At 41.0% G+C, this 25,178-nt stretch overlaps 1 protein-coding gene and 1 long non-coding RNA gene across 3 annotated transcripts; one reads left to right on the plus strand and one right to left on the minus strand.

Annotated features, from left to right (window-relative positions):
• Window positions 1-259: 259 nt before the first annotated feature.
• On the minus strand, window positions 260-19,411 carry LOC121685540. The gene is made up of 3 exons (XR_006023386.1): window positions 16,703-19,411; window positions 15,294-15,296; window positions 260-271 (listed from the first exon to the last, which is right to left on the minus strand). It is a non-coding gene; the product is annotated as an uncharacterized LOC121685540 (long non-coding RNA).
• Window positions 1,109-8,041, plus strand: naa38 (N-alpha-acetyltransferase 38, NatC auxiliary subunit). Of its 2 annotated transcripts, none has more exons than XM_042066132.1 (3): window positions 1,109-1,263; window positions 1,769-1,996; window positions 7,637-8,041. In XM_042066132.1, exons 1-3 carry the CDS (start codon window positions 1,210-1,212, stop codon window positions 7,679-7,681), a joined length of 327 nt encoding a protein of 108 aa, XP_041922066.1. In that variant the 5' UTR covers window positions 1,109-1,209; the 3' UTR covers window positions 7,682-8,041. The 2 variants fall into 2 exon arrangements, with proteins under 2 accessions (XP_041922066.1, XP_041922065.1); XM_042066131.1 differs by having other exon boundaries at window positions 1,769-1,937.
• Window positions 19,412-25,178: the final 5,767 nt, after the last annotated feature.

A 25,178-nucleotide genomic window follows, 5' to 3' on the forward strand; every position in this document is an offset into this window, starting at 1 on the left:
AAAATGACATGTTAACCATCACAATCTGTAAAGCATGTTCACATGTACACAAACATGCATATAGTCCTCAAGTTTTTAATGTGAAACTTTTTTTTCCAATGTTTATCTTCAATGGGTTTCACCATTAATTTCTACAAAATTGTCATTACCGCAACATGTCCTTAACGCAACAATTCGTACATATAGTAGGCCTACAAATTTTACCAGAGGCTGCTGCGGTAAAGACGTGTTGCGGAAATTACATTTCTTCTAATACTGCAGATAATGGCAGCTAACAAGGTTTGTTATGTTAGCTTTCAGTATCATCACATCATAGGCTACACATGAATCCAACAGTAATATGAACTTATTTTTCAAAAGTATTTTAAAATATACTTTAGAAATCTTATTAAATAAAATGTTCTTTACATAATATTTTAAGACAATATGTATAATAGCACAGTATATTTATCAAGCATCATGTGACAAAATTTGAAAAAATTCAAAATGTCTTTACAAGGACATAAAAGTGCCTGTTCGTTGCAGAAACACCCAGATGCGCCATTGATTTTAGGTGCTTAATTTGACCTGCATGTAGGTTATTCCACCACAATGTTAAGCGGCGCTATAATGAACACAGGCGTACAAGCAGTAGAAGGTCTGGACAAGCAGAAGAAGAATGACATCCTTCAATGCTGCAATGTAGTTCCGTGGAGCTAGCGACAATATAGCGGCGAAAAGCGTCAAAATAAAGGTAGGTTACACAAACTATCAGCTAAAAGTAGGTCCTATCCTATGCAAATGCATCTGCAAATGGTGTAATTGTAGCAAAGTTGTCTTGCTAAATACGTGATTTAAATCGAAAGTAGGCCTACACCATTAAAAAAGTATTTCCTAGTGTTGAATTACCCCACAACACAATTTTAATTCGACACTAGGCAATATGGTAATATAGCATTTCATGGTGTGTTTTCTATTTAAATAACTTACTTAATTATTTTCAAACTTAACTTTACCTTTTTTAACACAATAATGTTTTAAATGAATAATTTCCCTCTTCATGAATCGAAAAACGAATAAAGAAATTCTAACTTTTATTTCGAAGGATTAGCGAATGGTGGCCATATGGGAATTTTCTTAACTGTTGCTAGATTCACGCTGCTCTTCAATGTGTCGAACATAACATTAGCATAAAACCAGAGCTGAAATTGTGCACATTTAGGCTGTAATATGCCGAATATGGCAACAGGAAACGAAGAAAATGGATCAGACATGCAATCGGAGGTAAGATTAATGTTATATTTTGTGTAGTTAAAATGTAGCGTTAATAAATCTACACGATGTTAGGTAGCATAGCATTCAAATTAGACTGACTGGTTTAGCTTTCCCCCCTTTTATATTTGGTGTCTAATAATAATTAGTCTGTGTTTGCTGATTGTATTATATGAACGCAATATATGCATAGTTGTTTATCACTGTGCTCACAAACGCCAAATAGATTAATATAGTGAATAGGCTACTGGTATGTAAACTATGAAGCTGACAGATGTCAACTAAATTAAGTCATCATTTGTAGGCAAACATTTTCACGTGATTATGATACTAAACAGGGGTTGAAACTGAACATTTGTAGTGATTTCACAGGCTGTGGTTGAACTTTATCTTATATATTCAGTTGATTTATAAATATTGCCCAAGTTAAAGTCGGGTAAAAATGAATGAATGAATGAAAGGCATCATCACCAATTATTGTCATCTCTCTCTCTCTGTCTGTCTATCTCTGATCTAGTCAGAGGAGTCCTCGTACTCTATGGCGAGGCAGAAGCTGGAGAGCCTTCTGAACAAGAATATGCGGATCCGTATGACTGATGGCCGCACTCTTGTGGGACTGTTCTTGTGCACCGACCGGGACTGCAATGTCATTCTCGGCTCTGCTCAGGAGTTCCTCAAATCCACAGGTGGGCCGCTGTTACCTGTAGGAACGTCTGTGTTAACTACTGGAACGCCTCTAGATCAGGTGCTTGTGTTTGATTGTGACCAGGGAACCATCATTCAGACAACCCCGCACACCAGCGTCAAACTTACCCTGCTAGTGCCTTGCCTATTACCATCAGTTCTATTTTATGTCAGTGCCGCTCAATAAAATCATGCTCAGCACACAGTGAACAGAAGCACACACTAATCCCGACGCAGTGAGCTGCCTGCTACAGCGACGCTCGGGGAGCAGTGAGGGGTTAAGCGTCCTACATACTCGCCGTTCAGTAGGGGTTAAGTCATTGAGAGACCTCAGACCAGCATCAGACGAGTCCAGGAAGTGACGTCAATTCCAGAAACATAATTTACTTTACTCTTTATGGAGAATACAGCGGGAAAACATGTATTTTCTTTTACAGTTTATATAAAAAATAGTCACATTAGGTAGAAGCGTTTTATTATTATTCGTAATTCACATTTATTTATTAAATAACCGATCACGACTGTCCACATGATCTGGCAGAGTCAGCTGGGAGGAGCTTGTGACTCACGCATAGGGACTCACGGCAGATATTGCGCGAATTTTTTGTTTATGGGTATGATAAATGTCCTTCCTATTCATTAACATGAACATGATGACTGATGAAATAAATGACTATGTTTAAAGGGACACCAGGCAACGTTGTCGTGTTAATTAATCATCTTCGTAAGTCGGTATATGGTTAAATGACTCATTACGGGGTGAATGAAGGCTCTCTCGCCCGCCCCTACTGCCTGTAGGAAGAATATCCCACTTGCAAGTTCGGTGTATCCTACCCGCCGACCGAAGCAGGATCAGTTTACAGCACAGAGGCAGGCTAACGAAACGCTAGAGATTGTTGCAAACGTGTGTATAATGGCAGAGCCGGCGAAGAAGCAGCGAAAACCCTTGATGGAAGACGCAAAGAAAAGGAAAAGAGCTTCAGACCGAGCGAGGGGGAGTTTCGTAGGAAAAAAGCATCAGGCTTGCCTGGTGTCCCTTTAATAAACCATTGTAGGCATACATTTAACAAGTCATCATTATATCACATCAATTAAGTGTTTTCTGTAGGCTAGGCTACTGTGTGACATGCTTTACACCACAGCATAAAAATCAACAATAGGCTACAGGGCTCTACAGTGCGCCCATTTCACTTGCACATGCGAGTAAAAATGATGGCGTGCGAGTGCAAAAAAATATTTAGGCGCACTGGTGCGAATGACTTCTAACCATGTCAATGTTTGTCTACAAAATACACCGTAACATCAAGAAACATTACTGGTGCAAACCATAGAATCACGTTGTGAATGCAGCATAAAAACTACACCTCCCATCAACGTTAGCAGTTTTGCGTTGTGACTCGCTAGTAGTCGCTTCTATCAAATCCAAGAGCACCCAGAAAAAGTGGAAAGTTAGACTAGCCAGCCAAGATGCAAAGATTGAAGAAATTAGTTCTTCTATCCACCGAATTCATCGGATATCGGAGGAACAGGATGAGATTCTGAGAATGCAGTGAGAGAAGGAAAGGTAACCTAACATGCCTTTTAGCCCAGTTGACGTATTGCAAAATATAGCTGTAGCGAACAGGCACAAAAGTAGCTTCCCGTAATACTCCCATTTTATTCAAAGGTAGAACGCTACTGACCACTCCAGGCTTCCACGCATGCTTGTTTGTTTACACAGAATACAAGCTGAAGTGCAAAACGAAAGTAGGCCTAACGTTTGCCTACTGCCCCCATCAATGCAGATATGTCAAATAAAAAGTGAAAGTACAAAAAAAATATATATACAACATTGATTAGCCTACGTTGGGTTTTGTGGAAGAGAAAATGGACTGTTTTAGTAGTAGTATTGCAGTATGCAGTCAGATAGGTCACCATGGGCATATTTGGATTAGCTACAGATGGATTCACAAATAATTAAATTAGCCTACATTTGGCAGGATACTTGATATACAGGCTAAATGCAAATATGGCAATGTATTATACTATTTTACATTAATAAAATGTAGGAAAAGACTGAAAATAAAGTTGGCACTGATCTTTAAAATCCTATTTCCTGTAGCCTAAATGTTGTCAGTCATTCTTAATATTCGCAATTGGTGCACTGGCATGTTTAAGTGTTAGCTGCAGTGTAATGTTAGATTATGTTTAAGTTAAGTACAGAACTGACTGTGTGCCCAAATTTTTGTCTGTGCTCCTACATTTTTTAACTTTTTAACACAAGTGCTCCTGGAAAAAAATCACTGTTGCAGAAATCACATACAAGAAGGCATCCTCTTGATTGTTTGTACATTTTTGCACATTCCAACATAAGGAAGCAGCATGAGGAAACGTTTTTCTGCCTTATGTTCTAACTAATTTTACAAGTCTGCAGTATCAGAGTACAGCTGTTACAAGAGGGTCTGGCGTCCCTTTGTTATGATGCACTTCCTGCGACGGTCACTCGTCTCTAAATGACTTAACCAAAGATGGTTGATTACGAAGATACTTCCTGAGAGGCCATTTCCTGTCCCTGGAAATGTATGCAAATAGGGTAGCAGTAGTACACGCCCCACACGAGGGGGGGCCACTGCATGTATGCAGTGATCGGGCTCCCTTTTTAACATTGAGGTCTATGGCAGAATCCAAGAATTTCCCAGAATTTGTCAAACCCTTATTTTTCTGAGCAATGGATGCACATTTCGGACACTGTATCATGATCTCCAAACCCTCCTCCCCATTTCAGGAGAATGTTGTGACAGTATGACCCTCCAGTCGGGAGAAAATCAACATTAATGAAGGTGTACAGTACACCAAGTTTGTTTTGTACTCCGGCTTCTGTCTGGCATGGAACCGAGGCGTCCAAACGTCAGTCATACGTCAGTGACACGCCCCTGTCCCGGCGGGGACTGAACCAGAGCCCGTCTCTGACTGAACTCCACTTTGCTCTCATAGACATGAACTAGGACGACCCATCTTGCTATGCATTAATTATCTTTGACTTAACTCCCTCCCTACCTGTAGCGCGACAATGTGACGTCACGGGAGCGCCGTAACCATTTATACTCGCGCGTAGTGGTCAAAGAGTGGGTTTCTTTGTGGTGGTCGCGACACTAGTTGCAATATTCTCCTGAACAGAAGTGTCGCTGTTGTGAAAAGGATAACGCTAACTACGTTACGCAGTAGAAGAAGCTGCAGTAAAAAAAAGAGAGGGAGTTAAGTAATTTAGAAAATACGTGTTTTCCCGCTGTATTCTCCATAAAGAGCCACCATTGATAGGCTATTGCATCAAACACCTTTTGATACACTCAGTCAGGCACCCTCTCTAAGATGCGAAGAATTTGCAGACTTCTTCAAAAACAAAGTAATTTCTATAAGGGAGACTATTGGTAACACAGGTAATATGTTTGATAGTACACCCAAAAACAGCCCCCCAAAATTAAGGTTCTTTACGCAATCAGAGCTTAGTAAAATTATAACTCAAACCGGCTCCTCAACATGTGCTTTGGATCCAATCCCTACTAGATTCCTCAAAAATGTATATGATAGCTTAGCTCCCTTTATTCTCAAGGTAATAAATACCTCATTAGAAACAGGTATATTTCCAACTGCTTTTAAAAACGCTGTTGTGAAACCTTTACTTAAAAAGTCCAATCTTGACCATACTAATCTGAGCAACTACAGGCCTATATCAAACCCACCGTTCCTGAGCAAAGTACTTGAAAAAGTTGTTTGTAATCAGTTAAATACTTTCCTCAACGAAAACAGTATCCTTGAAAAATTCCAATCAGGTTTTAGATCAAATCACAGCACAGAAACGGCTCTAGTAAAAATAGTCAATGATCTTAGACTGGCTACTGACTCAAACAAAGTCTCAATCCTTATTCTTCTAGATTTGAGTGCGGCATTTGACACCATTGATCATAGCATCCTAATTCACCGCCTTGTGAAGTGGGTGGGTCTCTCTGATAATGCTCTAAACTGGTCTAAAACCTACATTACTGGCAGAGATTTTTATATCAGTCTAGGAGATCATGTGTCTGTAAAACATGACTTGCCTTTTGGTGTGGCCCAGGGGAGCTGCCTTGGTCCCCTGCTCTTTTCCCTATATATGCTTCTGTTGGGAAACATCATAAATCAGCATAATGTAAACTTCCACAGCTGCGCAGATGATACCCAATTGTATATTTCTGTGGAGCCAACTAACCCAGATGGCCTTTGCTCCCTCACTGCATGCCTAATCTCCATTAATCAGTGGATGAGCAAAAATGTTTTGAAACTAAATGATGACAAAACAGAGGTACTTTTGGTTGGACCAAAACCAAAGCGAGACATTGTTCTTAGTAACATGGGGAACACTTGGTGCACCAGGTCAAACCAAAAGTAACAAGCTTCGGTGTCATCTTAGATGCAGAGTTGAGTTTTAAGCCCCATATCAAGTTACTCAGACAGCCTATTTCCACCTGAGAAACATTGCCAAAGTGCGGCCCTTTTTAACTCAACAAGATGCAGAAAAACAAATTCATGCCTTTATCACTAGCAGGTTAGACTACTGCAATGCACTTTTCACTGGTCTTCCCAAAAAACATCTAAAGAAATTGGCACTCATATGGAACTCTGCAGCTAGACTTTTAACTAAGACCAAGAAGAGAGAACACATCACCCCTGTGTTGGCTGAACTGCACTGGCTCCCTGTTTCCTATAGAATTGATTTTAAGGTTATGTTAATTACTTACAAAGCTCTGAATGGCATAGCACCTTCATATATCTCTGAGCTTTTAATATCTTATCAACCACAAAGGAAACTTAGATCATCCAATTGTACCCAAAGTGCTCCACAAGCAAAGTGAAGAAGCTGCTTTTATCCATTATGCCCCAAAACATGGAACACCCTGCCTCTGTGCATCAAGCAGGCGAGTTCAGTAAATATTTTTTAAAAAGATCTGAAAACATACCTGTATAGGAAAGCCTTTAGTTAACTCATCTTATCCTGTAGACTACTTTTTCAGATTATTCTACATCTGCTGCCATTGGAGGGCGCAGCCAGCCAGAAGCAGATGGGCTCCCCCTATTAAGTCAGGTTCTGCTCAAGGTTTCTTCCTGGAATATGGGAGTTTTTCCTTGCCACAGTTGCCATATGGTGTGCTTGTGGGGGGTAAAGGGTTAAGGCTGCCAGTCTTGAATGTCTGTGTATAAAGTCAAATAATTGCGACATATGCTAAGAACAAGCTACGGCTAGCTGCTTGGAGTCCGCATCAACGGGGCCTAAGCATTTGTTAGCCTAGGCATTTGTCAGCAAAGCCTTTATATATCCATAGTAGTATAATAGTATTTCTGATATGTTGCTGATTGGATCATAAACGGCCACAGCAACAAAGGGGAATGACTTGCTCAAGGGCACTTCAGCCATTCCTACTAGTCGGGGTTCGAACCGGCAACCCTATGGTAACAAGTTCGAAGTGCTAACCTGTAGGCCACGGCTGCCTAGCCTACATGTGGAGCACTTAAGAAAGCATCTTCAGGATCTCCGCTGAATAAAAGAGTTGATTCCCACAGTAATGGTAGCCCTACATGTAACCGCCAGCAATGCCTTCACAAATCACCAGTTGGCCACGTAGCACTTGATGAAAATCCTGGAGCTAGATAGGTAGATATGACTCTAACAGTCTATTTCTCTTCACAGACTCATTCTCTCAAGGGGAGCCAAGGGTCTTGGGTCTTGCCATGATCCCAGGGCACCATGTCGTCTCCATTGAAGTGGAATCTGAAAGTTTAGTGAACAACTCCCAAGGGATGTGATGTCTATCCTCTGAAAGACTGCATTCAGCTTCTAAATGGCTGTGGAAACGCGTATGTATTTGCAGCGATACACTGTCCACAAAAACTGACTTGAGTTCAAGAATTCAGCCTTTGAAGACTGCCGAGAGATGAGGAATGAACTTTTTCTTGGACCACAAGTGGAACTGAGAGGTTTACTTACCTTTACAAATGGTTTACTTATCCATTAAAGTCTGTGAACTGCAAAAATGCTGCTGTATGGCGACATATTCAGTGTTTTATATTGTAATGAAAATGGTTTGTTAAATTATGGATGAGTATTGTCATTTTTGCCATAGAGATGTTGTCTGAGGCACATTCTTGTAGCAGTATATAATAATCATGCCTCTGCCCACACTAGTGGGCTGGCAAGCATACTGTTGTCTGGTCGTCCCTTTGTGCATGCAGCTGTGCGCGTGGTTCCGTTCACTACGACAGCGCTATATCTCTCATCGGGGCGGAAGGATCTCTAATTTTGCACAGTTAATCAATACAAAAGCAAGATGGACTGATCAGTGTTGTGGGGTCAAACACAAAGGTCACATGGGCTCCTACACGTCGTACAGTCTTTGGAGGAAGGATCTCAAAATGTGCACAGTTAATCGCTTCAAAGGCTAGATGGACACTTTTGGTCGTCAAGGAGTTGGGGTTAAAGGTCAAAGTCACAGGCTATCCCTCATCTAATACAATGTTTGCATGATATCTACCAATTGGCTTGAATGCTGTTCATCAAACATTGCAGTTACTCACAAGGCCTTGATGGTTGGATTAGATACATTAAATCATAGGATCAAAGGTTAAGGTCACATGGGGTCTTGCATGTAATATAGTGTTTGTACTATATCTCTTAAGTGGCTTTACCATTAGACCTTGCATAGTTAATCACCACGAAGGCTAGATGTACCAAAGTCCTTTTGGGCAAGTCCCTCCACTCGGCGGCCATATACCAACGTTTTATGGGCACTCATCGGGCACAGTCTTTGGGTCGAACTGCGCGTGCGCAAGGCTTCACGACACCAATCTTGCTCCAGTGGCGAGATCACAACACATAATTGGCACGATGTCTTCACAACACACCATATGATTGGCTCAATGTACTCACATGTCGACGTTTTGCCGAGGAAGGGGTGGGATATGTGTAGACAACGGCCATATTGGCGTGACAAACTAGCCCCATGCATTTCTATGGAGTATTTTTTGAGTGCTGTGTCTCCACATTAGAAAGTCTCTGGATGTACTTACTAAGTATTCTGGGTTGTGAGTATAAGGGTCTGCTATACATAGGGTAAGTAAGTATAAGTATATACTTTTTTGATCCCGTGAGGGAAATTTGATCTCTGCATTTAACCCAATCGGTGAATTAGTGAAACACAAACAGCACACAGTGAGGTGAAGCACACACTAATCCCGGCGCAGTGAGCTGCCTACTACAATGGCGGCGCTCGGGGAGCAGTGAGGGGTTAGGTGCCTTGCTCAAGGGCACTTCAGCCGCAGCCCACTGGTCGGGGCTCGAACCGGCAACCCTCCGGTTACAAGTCCAGAGTGCTAACCAGTGGGCCACGGCTGCCCTGTAAAACCGTCAATGGATTTCGATGAGGAAATTGAGGACAAGCGATAATTTGATTAGAATCACAGACTCTAGATTTACTTTTCAGCCGACAGAAAAAGAGTCAAACATACATGATACTATTTTGCTAAAACTCTTAATCAGAATAATAGAACATGAGAATTGATCAAATTCTACAGTATGGTGGTTTCTGAGTGAACCCACATTTGGCCATTTACCCGTGTAAAGGTTGAGTTTGCCTTGCGTCAACGTGTTTGTTCAACTGCAGTGTTTCCCATACATTGACTTAATTGTGGCAGCCCACCACAATATCAACATTGACCACCACACAATGATTTTCCAGGTTGTATTAAATTGTGCTTAAAGCTGGTTAGCATCAGAACCACGCTGTGCTAGTTTGTTAAAAACTGTTGCATTCAAGTTAATTCTGCAAACCTACCACCACAAATACTGTACAATTCAATTCTGTGGGAAACACTGGACTGCACATATTTAACCTCAGTCCACGTATGACACTGTTTAGAATTTTCAACATACCTCTGTACATTTTGTAAGATTTCTAAAATATTGTCTTTGTCTTTATGCGGTATTAAATCAGGATTGATAAGGTAGACATTAGAATGTAAATGATTTTTAGTATAAGGCTGCAACTTAAAAGATGTGAAAAAGTGTGGGGGCCTGAAACCTCTGCCTATCCCTTGTATACAGTGAAAAGCATGTCCTTGGGCTTGGTAGTTCCATGAACAACAAACCTCTAAAAAATAGGACCAATTGAGCAAGGACACCCAGCTGTTTGATGGCCTGAGCCTTGTGGACATGATTGTGTTCAACACTCTTTTTCCCGAACATTCTCTGAATACACCTTTTGTCCCAATTACAAAAGAGGTTATAATGAACATTTAGGGTTTTATATCTTTAGAGGAGAAAACTGCTTTGTTAGCTTTCTCGTTTTTTATTACAGCTGAGTAAGTAAACTTGTAACAGCATCTATTATATTCTGCTCCTTTTGTATTCACTCGGACACTGAACACCGCTGACGTCCCATCGGAAATATAGGCCTATGAGCTGGTCAAAGAGCATTCCAGGAAGAGCCGGGCATATAGGCAATTGTCACACGCAACTCCGTTTTATGCCATTATACATGTATTTTAGTATTGTATCTTGATCAGACAAATGTACAGACCAAGTCTGATTGGTTACCTAATGTTGGAGGATGAAGTCAAATCTGAGGGCGCCGATACCCTTTGTCCTATAACTGTTAAAGGGTGAATGAGAATATCACAATGCTCCACTTCATCTAATGTTCTACAGCTTCTTATTAAGCTAATAGCTCTAAATATGCAATCCTACTCCACACACACATAGGCCTACACCATACTCTAAAGGACAAACATGTCCTTGAGCACTGTGGCAGATGCTGACTCATTTTTTCAATTTCATTTATTTTTTTACCACTGTTAACTGGAATGATTTTCACAGAAGTGAGGAAAAACCAATCATACTGGGATATCTAGCTTGACACCGACATTCAGACTGATAGGATGCCAACTCTCTTCAATTGAATAGACCGTGCATTGCAGTGGAAGCCTGCTGTAAGCCACAAGGAGCAAGCCATGCACTGGAAAGACAGGCTAATGAGGCAGTGATCTTGTGAACTTTCATATACTGAGGGTGCACCAGCAATCACAGTGGTGGAGGGGGGGCTTGGTTTCCAATAGTTAAAAAACAAAAGAAGGGTATATTGCTGGAGGGTCGTCATGGATACAGTGCTCCCAGGCGCAATCTCTCCTGTTCATTTATATGTAGAGGTGTCGGAGTGTGGCTAGCTTCCCCCGGCGCCGCCATCCAACACCACCTCCCTCACGACATGATTCGCTCCTTGTCACTGTGCCGTGAGTGGTGGGGTCAACGCGGAGCACCGCTGGCAAGCTCTCTGTAATCACCTCAGACAGAGACAGCGACCCGCGCTGATTGCTGAAGAAGCAGCTCTGGAGATTAACTGGCCGCTTGTCATCGCAAGGCCCACCCGTCATCGAGGGCTCGTTGTAGTGCCATCAGTGTCTCGGTGGCGGAGATTGTAGTGTACTCCAGGAGAAAACAGTCATCAGCTCACAGCAGGGGAGGGCCTGTTTGCAATGTAGGCTACCCTCGTTACAGCGTCTGGGGATCTAAAAACTCAATCTCCTCATTCGATCAGTGCTGGCCTGTGATCTGGATGTGGTGTTTATGATCATTTTGCCAATTTATATGCAAAATCAATCAATGCCCGGTAGCCAAGCAAATTTAGCTCCTTTCGTCTTCGCAAAGTGGGCTACAACAACCATTCCCGGCCTAGGCTATACGGAATAGTGAATTAGAGCAATTTGATATGTAGCCTGTGTGCATGTTTCCCATAATGTCATCACAAGAAGGAAAAATAAGACTGCTCTCTACATAACAACACCCAAACACTCAAAGCGCTTCACATGGAAAAGGGGACCTCACTAACCACCACCAATGTGTAGCCAAGGGTTTGGCTCAAGAGCTGTACTTTGGATTGTCAGGTAGACTATTTGTAGACCAGATCTCCTATACACAGCCAAATCATGGCTCTGACTAACAAGGCAGCACAGATATCAGTGGCATCTTGACATGATTCAAGACACCAAACTTGCCCCTGACTCTCTTTTCTTAAAGTTGGTCAAGATGTAATCCGTGTCTTTGTGTGAATGAAGAGACAAGCTTGCTTCTCTGCAGTGCCACATGTTTTCATCGCCAAGGCAACAAGAACATATTTTTTTAGCATTGTGCCACAGATTAAAGTATGTGAATGGGCACATGGGTCTCTGTGTTAGTGCATGTGTGTGGGTGTTTGATAATAGAGGAGTGAACTGTTAGTCCACTCCTCTACTTAACCCTTTGAAGCTAAACTAATGGACAAAAGCTGAATTTAATTTCAAGTCCACTGATGTTAATGATATATATTCTATATTAAATATATTAATATTTAATAACAATGACTAAAACCATTAACACTTTAAATGCCGCGCTGTTTTCGGAAGCTGAGGACCTAAGAGTTCTGGGAGGGCAGTTAAAGTGTACAAGCTCACTTAGGTATTGGGGAGCTTGTCCATGTAAAGCTTTAAAGACAAAAAGAAGAATTGAACAATAGCCCCAAGATCATCCCCTGGGGAACACCACGTTGGCTTTGAGGTACAGTTGCCAATGGCAACAAACAAACTCCCTTCTTGATATGATTTGACCCAATTAATGACTATACCTGAAAATCCAACCCAGTGGTCTAGTCTTTGTAGTAATACAGTATGTTGTGATCAACAGTGTTGAAGGCTGCACTAAGGTCCAATAACACTAGGACTGATGTTTTGGATGCATCTGTATCAGCATATGTCATTTAAAACCTTAATAAGAGCTGTTTCAGTGCTGTGATTTGCCCAAAAACAAATAAAACAAAATACCCATTTGATGTTCGGAAGGTGGTTAGTTGATTAAGACTTTTTTCAATAATTTTGTCAATAAAAGGTAAATTGGATATGGGCCTGTAGTTGCATGGTGGCACCAAGTTATTCTTCTTGAGAAGGGGCTTTTCTTTCTGTTTTGGAGAACAGCTGTTTTTTCAGGGACTTCTGCCAGACAGTAATGATACATTTCCAATGTGAGGCACGTCTGCTACTATGACATGAAGAACAGATAAAAAAAATAAAAAAAACTGGTCGAGTGTCTAAGCCACATGTGGAAGTGTTGAGGTTCTGTACAGTTTTTTCAAGAGTTTCACAGTCGATCAAACTCTGACATCAAATTAAGTTTCCTTTCCCATGAAGCTGTAAGATACAGTTGAGTTAGTAGTTGAATAATATGTTCAGTCGGATTTGATCAAATTTCCCTTTGAAAAAAGATGAAAACTCATTGCATTTATTAGTTGAGGGAAGTTCAGGTGCTAATAATGTGAGGGGGAGTTTGTTATTTGAAAATAGCACACGGGAGTTATTTGTACTTCTACTGGTGATATTTCAGAAGAAAGACTGTCTTGCTTTGCATAGTTTCAGAATTATACATGCGGAACATGTTTTTATGGTGTTCATAGTGGATCTGAAGTTTGTATTTGCACCATTTTCTTTTGGTCTTCCTACATTCTGTTTTTAGGATTTTAACCGCTGGATTTTGTTTCCATGGTGCTTTCTGTTTGTCATTAACTGTCTTGAATGTATGGCGCAATATCATCAATAATATTTGCCTTTTTTTTATTAAAATGATCCAGTGGATCATCTGCCAATTATGACAGTTCACTAGATGTCTTTGAGAGTGCTTGCTCAAAGAGAGCACTTGTGTGTTCATTTATGATTTAGTTTGGTGCTAAAGGTTGGGAAAACATTTGAAGGTCTTTGGCTGATATAACAGTCTGTCAGTTTGCAGGGGATCTGCTGATGGTATTGGTATTAAAAAGCTACCTGGTTATTGGCATCAGTCTCTGCATACGTGCAAAGAATGACATTATGCTAGGGTGGAGATTTTATTTCCACATGTTCACAGTCTCCATTTGACTGCTGAGGGGACATTGGGACATTGTAAACAGGCTTCAATGGCCTTCTGGCCAGACGGACCTGCAGAGCAAATCCCCATTTTACAAAGGTTTGTATGGGTATTCAGGCTATATTCACAGCATTAATTAGCCGTCTTCTGGGAAATTGAGCTGTGGCAAATCTAGATGTTCCAATATCATAACAACTCATAGGATTTTCAGAAGGTATAGCCTGAGTCATTCACTGAGCTCTCATACCGAATACTCATTCTGAAGTTGCAGACAGACATTCTGGTACTTTTTATTCAAAAGCAATAATGCTGTGATCACTGTGAAATTGACAATGATCATTTATTGATTAATCAACTGTTTCATTTTTAACCATCCTCCACTGCTGCCGTCTAGATAATTCCATCACTCTTTTTTTCCATGGTCACTCTTGAGCATCACCCGGCCTGGTCTACGGAGTGAGTCAGGTTTAAATAATTAACCCCCGACTTTGGTACAGACGGTTGAAATTTCAGTCCTGGAGAGCTGCAGAGAAAAGGGGTTTAGGTTTCACCCTTTTTACACTGATGACTGAATAACCAAGCGGGATCCTCACTGGTCTGGCCCTGTGATAAATGTAGGCTAATCAGTCATAAATCAGAACATGATTGTGATGTGATTGAATATCATGAATAGATCTGCACTAATGTGAGAGATATTCTAAATGTAATTGTTAAGTTTTAGTGAAAGTGGCAAGAGTGGGTAAAATGCTGCCTTCACGTGCAGCAAATCACTGCACACATCTTTCCATTTGACAGCTGAAACACCACAGATGAGTGTGTACAGGTGAATTAGTTTTTACAAGGTGTTTGTGTGTCTGCACATACCTTGAATTGACAGTAATAATAGTCATATATCAAAGTGGTTTACATATAGAAATAAACTAATAATTAAAAACAGGAGTAGTAGGGTTGACTTCCGGTAGCGGAGCCATGTAGACGTGTTTGTGGTGCTCTGCTAGAATTCAAATGATGTATATAGTCCACAGATTACAGTAAGGTGAATTACGACTAGTCAACAATTCGCGCATGACTTAACCTTTAAAGAAGTCATATTTTCCCTTGAAGCCTACAGTTTATTAGTAATTTGGTTACTATGTCTGGTCGTGGCAGATCGGCTAGGCAGGCTAACACTCCAGCTAGCAGCTCCACGAGCTCAGCTATAATGGACCAAGAGCCAATACTCCAAGCGACTGTTTCCCTAAAGGAAGAACTCCTGGCGAAAATTGATGAGAAAATGGAAGGCCAGACGGCAGACATTAAAGGTCAGGTGGACCAACTCGGGGAGGAATTGAAAGTGGGCGTGGACAATGTTAATGGTAGAATCGGCGCTTTGGAGCAACAGTTCCAGCAAGTTGAAGAAGCTGCTAGTGAACAGTCTTCCATAGTCAACACTCTTGAACGTGAGGTGGCAAAATGAAGAAGGATATAGCCAATTTGAAAGCACGCAGTGAAGATCTGGAAAATAGATCACGGCGATGTAATTTACGAATAATTGGGGTGAAAGAAGGAAGAGAGAGTGTCAGGGGGCCAGTCAACTATATCTCACATATCCTGGGCGAGACGTTGGAGATGGAGAAAGCTCCTCTGCTGGACCGAGCACATCGCGCTCTGCGCACCTCGGACCAGAGTGATGATCCCCGAGGAGGCCCACCCAGAACTTTTATTGTCAGATGCCACTACTATCAAGAGAAAGTCGAGATTCTCAAAAAGGCTGCCGGGAAACTCCTGAAAACGGCCGAGTGGGATCATATCCGCATTTTCCCACGACTATAGCCTGGAGGTTAGCCGACAACGAGCCCAGTTCAACGACGTAAAGAAATTGCTACGGGATGGCAAGATCCCTGACCTCCGCTTCGGTGTTGTATACCCTGCTGAGCTGAAAATCACACTTCCAGACGGTACAGTAGAATTTTTCTACTGTACCGTCAATGATCCCTTCTTTTTGAAAACACCAATTTGACTTGTCTTATTCAAATCTTTCTTTTTTATTTTCCACCCTGAACATGGGCAAAATGCCCCATTGACATCAATATGTTTTATAGAGTCACCACACTGAACCTGTGGTTGTATAGAGTAACCTGTGGTAGCTCTATACAAAACATATTGATGTCAATGGTGCATTTTGCCCATGTTCAGGGTGGAAAGTGAAAAAGAAAGATTTGCATAAGACAAGTCAAATTGGTGTTTTTAAAAAGAAAAGATCATTGAGAATAAAGAAAAAAAATATTTAAAAAATCTTTGTATATTCCCACAAGGTGTTTAGGTGCTCTGAAAATGAGAACCAAAATTATTTTTTAGACTTCTAAGGTCTGCTGTTCAGACCCTGAAGGAATTTATTTTCTGTTCATTGTTTTTTGTGAGAGTGTTTCTACTTATCTCAGTAAGGAAAATAAATCAAGAGCCTATGTTGAGTACAAATATGTCTTCTGAAGGCTTAAACAGAGCCCAGCCAAAATATTTTTGAGGGACAGCTATGACCATGCAGGATTATCCAGACCAAACGTGACGATTTTGCTACATACTATTCCTATTTATGTACCAGTATGCAAAATTTGAGCCTCCTACATGTACATGGTTTAGTTCTTGTGCTGTGGGCTTGTGAACTTTGACAAAAAAAGAGGCAAACAAAATCGACACCCCCCTCCCCCTGTAAAACTGGCTGTATCTTGGAAAGTATTGATCTTACATAAGAGTAATTTTACAGTGTGTCTCCTGGGTAACATAGGTACACCTGGTAATTTTTTCAGATTTTTTTGAGACCTAAGTGCGTGGGCCCTGGTTGAATTGACGTGGAATGACCCATAAGAAAGGTTACTCAGGGGTGTACCATTCTAAGTTTAATTGCAAATCCCGAGGTGTTGCCATCTTAATTCATACTGGAGTTCAGTTCTCAGAGAGTGAGGTTATCTCAGATAGAAATGGTAGATTTGTAATAATTAAAGGGAAATTATTTGGCACACCTGCTGTGCTAGCCAATGTCTATGCACCCAACTGGGATGATGCAGGTTTTTTTCAACAGTTTTTTTCACAACTTCCAGCTTTGGACTCACACAAACTGATACTAGGGGGCGATTTCAATTGTGTTTTGTGTCCTAATTTAGACCGCTCTAACCCTACCAGTAAAATTATTAGCAAGGCGGCCCAGGCAGTAAATTCTTTTATGCAAGTATATGGAGTTACCGACCCATGGAGACACCATAACCCGCGTTCTAAAGCTTTTTCCTTTTTTTCCCCTGTACACCAATCATACTCCAGGATAGATAACTTTCTTATAGATGATTCATTGCTGCCTATGTTTAGATCGATCAGTTATGAAGCTATTGTTATTTCTGATCATGGCCCAGTTAATATGATGCTTAGCTTCCCAGGGCAGGTGTCACCTCAGCGTGTCTGGCGCTTAAACCCACGTTTGCTTTCAAATGACGACTTTGTTAGATATCTGTCTGATCAAATAGATTTTTTCCTACAAACTAATAATTCCCCAGAAGTGGGCAGATGCATGTTGTGGGAGACTATGAAGGCATACATTAGAGGTATAATTATTTCATACACAGCAAGCGAGAACAAGAGATTATCTGCGCGTCAGAAAGAATTGCAGGACAAGATAAAGGAAATTGATCGACAGCGCAGGCAACAGCCTCTGCACTCTCACCTGACCTTCACAAGGAGAGGCTTCTGCTACAAACAGAATATGATATTATGTCAACGAGCCAAATGCAGGACCTATATATGCGGTCCCGCAGTGAGCATTATGAACATGGGGAAAGGGCAGGCAAGCTATTACGTCATCAGCTTAGGAAATCTGTCTCTGCAAGTCAAATTACAGAAATGGCATTGGATGATGGTACAGTTACTTGTGATCTGGGGCAAATAAATAAGCAATTCACGCAATTCTATAAGAATCTGTATACTTGTGAGATGGCTAGTGATAGCACAATAACCCAGATGTTAGATAGATTGGAGATGAAGGGCATAGAGGAGTCAGATAAAGTAGCTTTGGACCAACCTATTAGCTTGGAGGAAATTGTTAGTGTAATAACATGTCTAAAATCAGGTAAAGCCCCAGGACCCGATAGTTTTCCCATTGAGTTTTATAAGAAATTTTCAGCAAAAGTGGCCCCAATCCTATTAGAAGTGTATGAAGAGTGTTTTAATAAATGCTTTACCTCCCACAATGATCCAAGCTATAATATCTGTGTTGCTTAAGAAGAATAAGGATCCTTTACAGTGTGGCTCTTACAGGCCAGTAAGTTTATTAGGGTGTGACTATAAAATACTCACAAAAATACTTGCCCTTAGACTTGAATCTGTTTTGCCCAAAATTATACATGTAGATCAGACAGGATTTGTGGTGGGTAGACATTTGTCTAGCAATTCGCGGAGATTGTTTAATTTACTCTATTCCTCTGATGTATCCCCTGTCCCAGAAGTACTAATTTCATTAGATGCACAGAAAGCATTCGACCGTATTGAACACAATTATTTATATAAGGTACTGGATAAGTTTAGGTTTGGCCCTATGTTTCAAGCCTGGGTTAAAATACTTCATACTGCCCCTCAGGCTGCTGTGCGAACTGATAAGATGTTGTCAGAATATTTCCCCATTTGTAGAGGCACCAGGCAGGGATGTCCTCTATCCCCCCTGCTCTTTGGCATTGCCATTGAGCCACTTGCTGTTGCAATTAGGGGATCTCCGTTAGTCACAGGGGTAAAGAGAGGGGATTGTGTACATGAGGTTTCAATGTAGGCCGATGACTCAATGTTTTTCCTTTCGAACCCAAATAGCTCCTTGCCTGAAGTACTGCAAATAATATCAGAGTTTGGGAGGATATCTGGTTATAAAGTAAATCTGACCAAAAGCTTGATTTTCCCTAGGAATAAGCAGGCTAGACGGATGTCTCTTGGCTCATATCCATTTCAAGTAATACGTGATAGCTTCACTTACTTAGGTGTTACAGTGAGGAGTAACTTTAAAGATCTGTTCAAAAAAAACTTTAGGGCCTTGTTAGATAGCACAAAGAGTGACCTGTCCAGCTGGGCCTCTTTGCCTTTATCATTGGCAGGGCGAGTTAACTCCGTTAAAATGACTGTTCTACCAAAATGTTTGTTTTTGTTTCAGACTCTACCTGTGTTTATTCCCAAGGCATACTTTAAAGATTTAGATAAGCTCATATCCTCCTTTATTTGGAACAAAACAGTTCCACGAATCAGGAAAGAGTTTTTGCAAAGGCATAAGAACGAAGGAGGTTTGGGTCTCCCAAACTTTATTAACTACTACTGGGCCGCCAATGTCCATAAAATCCAATTCTGGATGTCACCTACTCAGAGTCAACCAGTATGGGCATTGATGGAGCAAAGTGCATGTCCTCTTGGCAGTTTAGCAACATTGGTGTGCGCTCCAGCGCCTTTTAGTAAAAAGTATTTAACCAATAATCCAGTAGTGAGTGCAACACTTAAAATATGGTCTCAGTTTAGATTACATTTCAAACATAAAGCTACCTTGCCATCCAGTCCGTGTCCGTGTCTGTGTTTTTTCTTAACGTCTTTTGTTTACTTTTTACTTTTTTTACTTCGCAACTTTTTTGGATTCTTGAATTTCCCCTTGAGGATCAATAAAGTATCTATCTATCTATCTCTATCTAGTCCAATAGCAGCAAATCCTTTTTTCCTGCCATCTGTGATGGACCCAGCCTTCCTTCTATGGAGTGGGAAGGGTTTGGCCTATGTTAAGGATTTGTTTGTAAATGGTTCCTTTTTAACTTTCCAACTGGCAGTTCAACAGTATGCAATCCCACAGGCACATTTCTTTAGGTATTTGCAGGTGAGAGATTACATTAGAAAAAACTTCCCTTCATTCCCTGCCCAGCCAGATAAAGACTGGATTGACGAGTGCCTCCATTATAACCCATCCTCGAGAGGATCAGTTTCTAGGTTATATCAAATATTCCAAAGTACCTCCACACCTTCACTTAGCCATATTAAGGATCAATGGCAAGATGAATTAGGGAGAGAGATCTTGGACGTGAATTGGCATTATGCAATGGAAAGGGTACACTCCTCTTCAATATGTATTAGACACGCTGTAATGCAGTTTAAGATTGTCCATAGGCTCCACTTATCAAGGGCAAGACTTGCCAAGATATACCCTAATACTGATCCAACATGCCTAAGGTGCCATCTGGCACCAGGAACATTATTTCACATGTTTTGGTCCTGCTCTAAATTAGGTACATTTTGGTCTGAGATGTTCTATACGTACACACAGGTCTTTGACAGAAACGTAGACCCTGACCCTTTGATTGGGATTTTTGGGATTGCACCTTTGGGGTCTGAATTTACAACTTCACAATCAGTTGTCATTGCATTTACAAGTATGTTAGCGAGACGAATCATTTTACTGAACTGGAAGTCTGTTATCCCTCCGTCATATGGCCGTTGGGTGGTAGATGTTATGGCCCATCTTAAGTTAGAGAGAATAAGGATAGCCTTAGGAGGCTCAGAAAGGAAATTCTGGAAAGTATGGGGACTATTTATAGATCATATAGAAAACAATTTCAGACCTTGTGTATGATCATTGTTTGGAATCACTGCACCCCCCCCCCCTTTTTTTTTGTGTGTGTGTGTGCGTGTTTATTTGTGAGTGTTTTTTCTTATATCTCTGTGATGTACTTTGGTTTTGTTTAATTTAAGTGATGTTTTGAATGTTGAACTGTTACTGTTGAATTGTTGATATGTTCATTGTGGAATATGTGTCTTCATTGGCCTCTACAGAATATATACAAGTCTAATTTGAATGTATGTGGATACCAGAGAAAACTCTAAAAATAATTTCATATATAAAAACAGGAGTAGTAGTGAGTTACAAAAATGAAGACATTTGCAGTGCAATCTAATGCAATCACAAGACCTACGTAGGCCTACATATACAGTAATGGTCTGAACCAAGCCATATGCAATCTAATGCAATCACAAGACCTACGTAGGCCTACATATTGGTCTGAACCGAGCCATATGCAATCTAATGCAATCACAAGACGTGGGCCTACATATAGTCTAAACCGAGCCATATGCTCGAGCCGACTGAAGGGGAGCGTTGATCACGTGATCATGTCCTAAACGTGTGCGCGTGCCAGTCCTCCTCTTCTTGGCTCCGCTGCTGCTGCTTCTCCCACTCCTTCCCACCCAGATCAGTTGAGCTACATGCAAATTGGCCCGCTGAGTTAAGCCTGTTAACTTGACATCTCAGAGATTCTCTCTCTTTCTCTCTCTCTCTCTCTCTCTCTCTCTCTCTCTCTCTCTCTCTCTCTCTCTCTCTCCCTCTCCCTCATTGCTTCCCTCATCTCTCCACCTGCCTGAGGCGTGTGGTTCTCACAGCCACCTGCTGGGCTGCAAGTCTTGGCAGGTTGATTGGAGAAAGGGCTTTATTCTGTGTGCTATGTTATGTGCTTTGCTTGAAGCTTGGCACAGACATCCCTTCCACATCGCAGCCCACCCAAGGGAACTTCCTGTTCTTAAAAGATTCTGTGGTAACTTTGCTGTTGCCATAGAAACCAACCAAAACAGAGTGCTGGAACATGGGGCTGGTACATTGTAATGACTTGATAATGAGCTCATAAGTAAGGGATAATGTATTGTCCGCCGGTAATTATTAGAAAATAAGTCCCGACAGGGAGAACTGAATCCCGACGCGCAGCGGAGGGGGTTTTGCTTCAACCTGAAGGGACTTATTTTCTGATAACCGGCGGACAATACATTATCCCGCTTATTACACGGCTACTTGCCAAAACGAGAAAAGAAACCTAACACAAAATCTTTAAAAATGATTTTGCTACCGTTTCATGTCTTCCGCTGACAAAATAAATAGTTCGCCACACAGATAGAACTTGACAGTTTCAGGTGTTGCGTGGCAACGTCTTACTAGCTTACTTTCCCTTTCAATGAAATTCCATTGCAATGAGCGAACGGAATTCTTGCGGAGGGATATGAAAGACGTTAATCAACCCGTTGCCATTGACAGCGGTGATTATATACTTTGCCGGTGATTTATATAGATTTAACATAGGCTCGGACGTTGGGAAGGCCCATACATGTGAATGGAACTTTCTGCAGCACTCTGAAGAGCCGTGTAATAATTAAGCAATATAGCACGAGTGAGAGTGGGGTTGGTCATCGATATTCCCACGGGTGTTGTTCGGCCGCAGGCAACAACAGCCGTGGGAATATCCATGACCAATCCCACAATCACGAGTGCTATATTGCTTTTATACAACAATTCTACAACAAACTAAATAATCTGAAAACACCCCATTATTGTTTAAAAATGTTAATTTCGACATCGTTCTTACGCATCAAAAAATAGTTCCCTTTTCAATAGACAGCATCTTGGTTGCTAGGTAACCAACATTCCAGATCCCTTGTTACGGGTCTTTCTTGAAAGAAATGTTGAAAGTCAGGCTGAAATCACATTCATATCTAGGTTTGCTGAATGCATGTTACAAGGACAATGGGCCATGTCATGTAAGGGACATGGTACTGCAAAAAAACGGAAACATTGTCTACATTGCAGAACCACTCAACTTTATTAATTTATGGTGAATAAATGTTACATTACTGTGCACAGCCTGACGTGACAATGCTAGCACATTAGCAGCGGTTAGCTAATTATGCTAACGTTAGTCTCCTCCAAGTGACAATCATATTATACACAATGCTGGCAATGCTAAGAACAATTAGCATCCTCGTTTATCTTACTTACATTGAGTTGACTGTGTGGCTTAATCCACAGATGTGGTGAAGCACTGTTTCGTTATGGTTTGCTAAGGAGTAACCCATTACTTGAAATAGTGGAGAGCTGGGTAGGGATGAGAACATTGTGTCAAATCTTCGCATTGTATCGCGGACGCCGAGTGATTTATTATTAGCTGTGCAAAGTCTGAGTTGAAATGTCCATCAACGTCTCTCGGCCAATCAGAAACAAATAAATAGTTCCATAGAACCCAATTGTTGTATAATTATAGTTATTCCACTGTTTGGTTGAATTTCCCATTGTACTACGTAGTTTAGAACAACCATTAACATGTTATTTGAACACCTATGAAGTAGATCATTTTGGTCGTATCACACTTCTATATTAATTCGCCAAACTTGTTGTGAAGTTTAAATGAATTGTCACGTTGCATCCGAGCTGTAAAATATACACGGGTTTCCGTTTACCAACAAAACTAGATGTGCGCGCAGCCTTGAGGCAGAAGACGCTTGGTGGCTGTCCATTTTTTGTATACTCCTGTTATCTCAATGATAATAACATCTCATTTCAGACTATATTTCAAAGTTTGACGTTCATTTGGATTATTAATATAACATCGTATTTTGTCATTTTTGGCGAAGACATGCATTCCGTTAGGGATATTGAACATATTTAACATTCTCTAACCATCGTGATTTCGAATTGGTGCAGTTTTCAGCATACAAACTCATTTTATTCTTTTGCTCTTTTGCATTGCTCTATGCTGTTCTATGCTGCTTTCTGCCTCTTGGTTGCGCACGCATGTTTTCGTGACGTTCCATAGAAATCCATGTATAGACGTTTAGAACAGCAACATTGACGGATGACGGAGGTGGCTTTTAGCTAGATGGATGGCAAAGAAAGATCTCTCTCTCTCGACTCTGGTGGAGGCAACTCCTTTGCCTCTTTGCCTCTCGCCCTCGTCCATTAATTCCGTATAACAGGACACCTCGGCGGCCGTTATCACTTAGGCCTACTTAACAGACCACTGTGTCGTCCATTATCCCTTACGTGGCTTTGTTTAAATGGACTATACTATACCCATACAGACATGAATCACTGCATATAGTCTCAGGACTGTGGGCAAAATAAACACAATGGACAACTACAGAGAATAAAAACTGAATGAACATTAAATTAACCTACTAATCAATAAAAAAATCTCATGATAAAAATTGTAGGCCTAAACTGCAGTGAAAAAGATCAAATAATAATAATAATAATAATAATAATAATAATAATATGCTTTATTTGTATAGCACCCTTCATACACAGAATGCAACTCAAAGTGCTTAAGATTTGCTTAGCATTTAACACAATAATAGAGAATAATAATAATAATAATAATACAAATAAACAAACAAAACAATAAATAAAACATCAGAGATTTAACATTAAGTAAAAATGAGCATTCACCAGATGGAGATAGGAGGTAGATACCATACAACAACTACAATACAACTAATGCAGATGAAAATAGGAACAACCTGTAAATAGCAAAAGTAGAATATCAAATTATGTGAAGTCATAGGCTACAAGATAAAAGAACCCAACAACATGTGTACCACTGGGCAGCTTGGATCAGATCTGAGAGTCTAGCATGTACAGACAGAAATGTTTTAGGTGAAAAAGCAGGCTCACAATTAACCGTTCTCTTTAAAGCAATTCTCCCACACTGGAGAAAGTGTAATAATAAAAAGAACAGAGAGAAACAGAGTGAGAGAGAGAGAGAAACACAGAGTGAGAGAGAGAGAGAGAGAAAGAAACAGAGTAAGAGAGAAAGAAACAGAGTAAGTGAGAGAGAGAGAGAAACAGAGTGAGAGAGAGAGAGAGAGAGAAACACAGAGTGTGAGAGAGAGAGAAACAGAGTGTGTGTGAGAGAGAGAAACCGAGTGAGAGAGAGAAACACAGAGTGAGAGAGAGAGAGCGAAACAGAGTGAGAGAGAGAGAAACACGGAGTGAGAGAGCTCTCCTCAGCTTCTTCTCTTTAGGGCTGTAATGGCAAAAGCTCTCAGTGCCCAGATTGCAGAGTGGAGAAGGAGCCTCCGAGACCCTTGTGAGCGCCTGACGGCGGCTCTCTCTCTCTGCCTGGACTCAGATTGCAGGGCTTGGGTCGCAGCGGTCGACGGAGGGGCGAGTGAAATGGGGGCGACAGGTCAGCGCTATATTTACACTGCAGTTATATCAATCTTTGGCCGCTATCCTGCCGAGGAGGCCAGCGTGGTTATCGCCACTTGAAGAAGGCCAGCATGGTTATCACCACTTGAAGAAAGTGGGTCTTGTTCCAGTGTGTATGCTCTTCAGTGCTAGCCATTATGATGTCCGCTCAGCTCATCAATACATCAGTCCATCTATGATCAAGTAGGGCAAATGGTGTCCAATTGTGCTTTCCTAAAAAAATAAACGTTTACCGTAACACAATACAAATTTCGATTTGCAACTACTACTGTAAATTAAATAAATAAATTGGTTACACTTTACGGTAAGGGT

The sequence above is a fragment of the Alosa sapidissima genome, chromosome 16, assembly GCF_018492685.1.
Source record: "Alosa sapidissima isolate fAloSap1 chromosome 16, fAloSap1.pri, whole genome shotgun sequence".
NCBI classification, from domain to species: domain Eukaryota; kingdom Metazoa; phylum Chordata; class Actinopteri; order Clupeiformes; family Clupeidae; genus Alosa; species Alosa sapidissima.